The sequence below is a fragment of the Lepidochelys kempii genome, chromosome 3 (assembly GCF_965140265.1).
Source record: "Lepidochelys kempii isolate rLepKem1 chromosome 3, rLepKem1.hap2, whole genome shotgun sequence".
In the NCBI taxonomy this organism is placed as follows: domain Eukaryota; kingdom Metazoa; phylum Chordata; order Testudines; family Cheloniidae; genus Lepidochelys; species Lepidochelys kempii.
Window position 1 is genome coordinate 82,440,875 of NC_133258.1, and position 6,000 is coordinate 82,446,874.

The window sequence follows — 6,000 nt, forward strand, 5'->3', positions numbered from 1 at the left end:
TTTATCTTCTTAAAGCATACTCCTTAGCTCAGCCTTCTGCATATTGTACTGAAAACTAAAATGGATTGTCACTCTGGTTTTAAGAGTGAAGAGCCAAGGTTAAGCAATCAGCACTTTATTTTAAAACCACATGATGATGAAAAGCAAGTCTACACGATAATTTATTCTTAAAGTCCAACATTATTATAGTTTACAGGTTACATGTAGTTGACACCAATTCAAGTTGTCACATGCAAACATTCAGACACAAAGCTATCTGAGGAACACTAGTCTTTTTGACATACAGATGTGTGCACTAGAAATGTGGCAGAATCAGTGCATTCAGCACACTAACTTTAAACAAGCACAATACCCTTAACAACTGAAAGTATACAATGAAGCAAAAAAAAAAAAAATGCATAGAAAAACTGGTGGACTACTATTTGTACAGTACTCCAACTGGCTTTTTTCTTAGCCACAAGAACTTTTTGGCTTATGTAGAACACAAACTATGACATGATTTGGAGTTCATTACTTAATCACTACCAAGTCACTTACACAGACTAGGAGTGTATCTACACACAGGAATTTTCAACTGCACTTGGACATTACCAAACACCATTCCTCCATTCCCTCCCTCTCCAAATAACCAGTATGGAGTGCTGTTGTCCTATTAGTGTGGAGAAGGGTCAACTGAGTTTACCACCTCTTTTAACAATATGCGATCAATTACTCCCAATATTGTTTTGTCAAAAAAATAGATGTTGAAAGCAGCAGGCTCTCCCCACAATGCCAGCTAAGGGGAAATCAGTGAGAAGCAGTGCTTGACACTCAACTATGTTTGACAATTCTTGTGTAGATCCAGCCTACAGTTCAACTGACAAGGGCCTGAGAAATTCACTCACCAGTGGGAAGCTTAAGGCATTGATTTCTGAAGAACTGAAGCTCTCATTTTGAGAAAGAGTCAGTTCCTAGCCATGCTGGTTGTGCAATGTTGTCTTTCTGAGTCAGCAGACATTTCCAGTGCTTCTGCTGCTGCTTATATAGCTTTGCCAAGCTGCAGCAGAGTAACATAAATAAGGGTGACAGTATGGCAGCTGCCCACAATGTTCTGAAGAGTAACTGAGAAATTCACCAACAATCATGTCAGTTTCATGCAACTGCTGTTTGGAAAAAAAAAGAAGAGACCCAGGTACTGGATCTAATCAAACTTGAGAAGGACTCAAAATAAAAGCCACAGCTGAGGCTTAGGGATGAATACAGTAAAGAGACATCTTCTCTCCCTCATACATCACTTGTTGCAACAACAGTCAAAAGAGACAGCTCCTTCTCCCTTCCAGCAGCAAGATAAATAGAACACCTACTAGCCAAAGACAAAAGATGAATCCTTTAAATGGGTTCTACAGACAGCATCCTCCTTAACAACTGAGGCTGGTAAAGGCCCTAGGCTTGTCATCAAGACAGATATTGCTTGCAAATCCTCCCACCTTCATCTTTCTACTAGCCAGAGGTAAACAAGAGTTAGGGTATGTCTACAATGCAAATGAAGGTATGACTATAGTACAGGTAGCATACCCGTATTAATTTTAATCTAGCTAGCATGGGTAACAATGACAATGTAGACATGACAGGTTTCAGAGTAGCAGCTGTGTTAGTCTGTATCCATAAAAAGAAGAGTACTTGTGGCACCTTAGAGACTAAAATTTATTTGAGCATAAGCTTTTGTGAGCTACAGCTCACTTCATCGGATGCTTACAGTGGAAAATATAGTGGGGAGATTTCATATACACAGAGAACATGAAACAATGGGTGTTACCACACAGACTGTAACAAGAGTGATCAGGAAAGATGAGCTATTACCAGCAGGAGGGGGGAGTAGGAAAATGGACCTTTTGTAGTGATAATCAAGGTGGGCCATTTCCAGCAGTTTACAAGAACAGTATAACTGCTGGAAATGGCCCACCTTGATTATCACTACAAAAGGTCCATTCCCCCCACCCTCCAGCTCTCCTGCTGGTAATATCTCACCTTTCCTGATCACTCTTGTTACAGTCTGTATGGTAACACCCATTGTTTCATGTTCTCTGTATATATGAAATCTCCCCACTATATTTTACACTGTATGCATCCGATGAAGTGAGCTGTAGCTCACAAAAAGCTTATGCTCAAATAAATTTGTTAGTCTCTAAGGTGCCACAAGTACTCCTTTTCTTTTTAATGTAGACACAGTGGGCTTCAGCACAGGCTAGCAACCAGAGTATGTACCCAGACTCCCTAGAGGGTTTGTTCTCTGGTTGCTCCTCCATGCTGAAGCCTTGTGGCACCTCATCTACACTGAAAGAAAAGGAGTACTTGTGGCACCTTAGAGACTAACCAATTTATTTGAGCATGAGCTTTCGTGAGCTACAGCTCACTTCATCAGATGTTTACCGTGGAAACTGCAGCAGACTTTATATACACACAGAAATCATGAAACAATCATTGTTTCATGATTTCTGTGTGTATATAAAGTCTGCTGCAGTTTCCACGGTAAACATCTGATGAAGTGAGCTGTATTGTTTCATGATTTCTGTGTGTATATAAAGTCTGCTGCAGTTTCCACGGTAAACATCTGATGAAGTGAGCTGTAGCTCACGAAAGCTCATGCTCAAATAAATTGGTTAGTCTCTAAGGTGCCACAAGTACTCCTTTTCTTTTTGCGAATACAGACTAACACGGCTGTTCCTCTGAAACTCATCTACACTGCTATTTTAACACTGGCATACTTGCTTGTGCTAGAATCATGCCTTCACTTTGCAGTACAGACATGCCCTTAGGAGCAGAGGCTTATTTGTTCAGCATTCCTTTCATCAGTAAGGCTTCCCTTTAATTGGAAAAAAAAAAGAATAATTTAAAATACTGTTAAAAAAACACATGGCTTTAATTTATTTCCAACACTAAACAGATACAGTAAATCCCCAATTTTCCTGCAACAAGACACACAAACATTCATGATAAAAGACCAGTAACGTCACCTATTTGTATTATGTGAGTATTACCTATTATATCTTATCTCATATACAGCAACTGTACAAAGGGCTAGGGAAATTCAATACTCTTTCTCTCATTCTGATTTCCTTATCTCACAGTCAAAAACACCCTATTTTTCTACAGCTCATACTGTCAGAATGCAAAATCCTGAACTGCTCTCTCCTGCTAAGGATGGAGAACAACAGGGGAATAGCTCTATAAAAACAGACAAGGGACTCAAGGGAACCACACACATCTATTAGGCTGTGGAAGAGCAGCCTCCCAAAGGATGCAGAGAAAGTCCTATCCACCTGGGACATTTAAAGGTCACCTGCAAAGGGGGGGGGACACAAAACTCTGTGCTTGTGCCCTTTTCACTCCATGAGGCGTAAATGCAGCAGGAGAGGGCTGTCTCCTTGCTGCACCTCGCCGCCCACCCCCCACGAGTATTTTGCGTTACGAAGTCAGGTCAGCAGCCCGGAAAGGCTCCAGGAAAGCAGCGAACGGAGGATTTCGCAAGCGCGCGGCCGCTGAGCAGCGCAGAGCCGGAGTTCTCGGACAGACGGTTTGAAGCGCTGGAGTTTTTGCTTCCTTACATGACACCCAACCGACTCCAGCCACTAACGGTTCTCAGGGAAAGTCTCGGACAAGGGTTCAGCAGCCCCCGACGCTTCGGTTCCGGGGCACGAGGCCGCCCCGCGCCGCCCCCCAACACGGCACGGCAGGGACGGGGCCACGGGCAGGGGTCTGCCCAGCCGCAAAGCACCCAGCGGGGAAGGGGTTTCGCGCTCGCCCCGACTCGCTCACCACCACCCCGCCCCGGGAAAGGTCCGCTCCATCTCCCCCCCCACCCCCCGATTCCCCGACGGGGGCGCGGGGCACCTGGGATCCCTCCCCCAGCCCGGGCAGAGCGGCGGGCAGAGGCCGGCGGGCAGGCCCGGCGGGGGGCGGCTCACCGGCGTGCTGGTCCCGGGGCCACAGGTAGTAGGTGGCGGGGATGACGATGAGCCCCACGAAGCTGGTGAGGAAGTAGAAGAAGGTGTTGCCGCTGTCGTCGTACTGGAACTGCTGCCCCGCCATGGCCGCTCATCCACGCCGCCCTCCCCCCGCCGCCGGGGCACGCACGGCCGGCCCGCACCGCGCTGGCTCACGCGAGCCGAGCCGGGATCCGGCGAGAATGAAGGCCGCCCCGCCCCGCTCCAGCACCACAGCAAGACGTGTCACTGTGCAGCCACCATAGCCATTGTGACGTCAGACGCTGCGCCTGGATTGGCTGATCCACTTCCCCCGCCCGCTGTGACATCGTAAGGGGGGAGGGCGCGCGCGTGGAATAATGGCTTGGCTAGGAGGCCTGTTGAAGAAGGGAGAAAGGCTGTATGGCGCGCGCAAGCCTCGGGGGCGGGTTCGGGAGGGGACGCGTCTGTGACTGGATCCCTAAGCCCACAGGGAGCGAGGGACGCGTGCGCGTGCGGAGCGTGTCTGTAGCTGGGAGCCGAAAAGGCGCGTTGTTGATTGGCTGAGGCCAGGTGTGGGGGAGGGCCTGTCTCTGGCCGGCCCGGGGCGCGAGGGGGAGCTAGTTCTGGCTCTGGCCTGGCCTGGCCTAGGGTGGGGTCTGTGGTTGGGCCGGGAGGCGCTGGTGGCCTGTGTTGGGCTGAGCCCCAGTGCACGGGGCTGGGGCTGGCTAGGCTCAAGGTTTGGGGTTCTGCACAGGCCCAGGCCAGGCCACTGTGACTTACCAGCAAGCTGCTCTGCAGCCACAGCTAGTGGGTAGCGAGGACAGCTAGTGAGTCAGGAGAAGATCTTGCCCTGTCCTGGCTGCTCTTCTTCCCCCTACCTGCCGCCTTGCCGTTCCCGGGATGGATCACGCGGTGTTTTTGTTTTGGGGGGAGGGGGATGTTTTTCATGATTTCTGGAATCAAACTCACAAAGTTTTTCCTTTGTTAAAATGTCTCTCCTCTCTAGTGACACTGAAGCTGGAAGGTGCCCTCAGTCAAAAGCCCATTATTTCTCTATGCCTAGGGCCTTACCAAATTTTGTAGCCATGAAAAACGCATTACGGACCATGAAATCTGGTTTCCCCCTGTGAAATGTGGTCTTTTGTATGCTTTTACCCTACACTATACAGATTTCACAGGGGAGATCAGCGTTTCTTCAATTGGGGGACCTCACCCAGAAGGGATTTGCGGGGACGTTGCAGTATTGTCACCCTCACTTCTGCGCTGCCTTCAGAGCCAGGTGGCCAGAGAGCAGTTACTATTGGCCAGGCACCCAGCTCTGAAGGCAGTGCCCCACCAGCAGCAGCGCAGAAGTAAGGGTGGCAATATCATACTGTGCTGCCTTACTTCTGCGCTGCCTTTAGAGCTGGGTGGCTTTTGACTGAGGGCCCAGCTCTGCAGGCAACAGTGCAGAAGTAAGGGAGGCAATACCATACCATGAGGGCTCTGCCCTCAGAGCAAGACTCCTGGTAAGCAGCCGCTGCTTTCCAGCTGCCCAGCTCTGAAGGCACTGCTGCCACCAGCAGCAGCACAGAAGTAAAGATAGCATTACCTCAACCCCCCCCAATAAGCTTGTGACACCCCACCCCCAACAACTCCTTTTTGGGTCAGGACCCCTATAATTACAACATCATGAAATTTCACTTTTAAATAGCTGAAAATATGATTTTTAAAATCCTATGACTGTGAAATTGACCAAAATGGACCTGAATTTGGTAGGGCCCTACCTATGCCCTTTGCAGGAAGTAGTGAGGTATTTTTAAATAAATTATTAATTATTATTATTATATCTTTATCTAAATAATATTTTCATTCAGGATTTTATATATAATAGCCCAGAAGTTTAACTCTGTAGAATGCATTTCCAAATTGCAAAAATACCTCTCTTTATTTGTGTCTAAATTTAAAATAGAGATTTCACAATGGTAGCAATTTGTGACTGGAGTGCCCCCATCCTTGTGTCCCTAGTTTCCGTTTGCCAGAATAGTCTTTTAGCATTTCCATAGGGACTGAGACT

General features: G+C 47.9%; 1 protein-coding gene across 1 annotated transcript in view; it reads right to left on the reverse strand.

Annotated features, from left to right (window-relative positions):
• Positions 1–4,196, reverse strand: part of SEC63 (SEC63 homolog, protein translocation regulator) — a 100,480-nt gene extending 96,284 nt beyond the window's left edge. Inside the window, exon 1 of the mRNA XM_073336936.1 lies at positions 3,945–4,196. Within this exon, the coding sequence (XP_073193037.1) occupies positions 3,945–4,068 (124 nt within the window). The 5' untranslated portion in view covers positions 4,069–4,196. The remainder of the gene's footprint in view (positions 1–3,944) is intronic.
• Between the last annotated feature and the right edge of the window lie 1,804 nt (positions 4,197–6,000).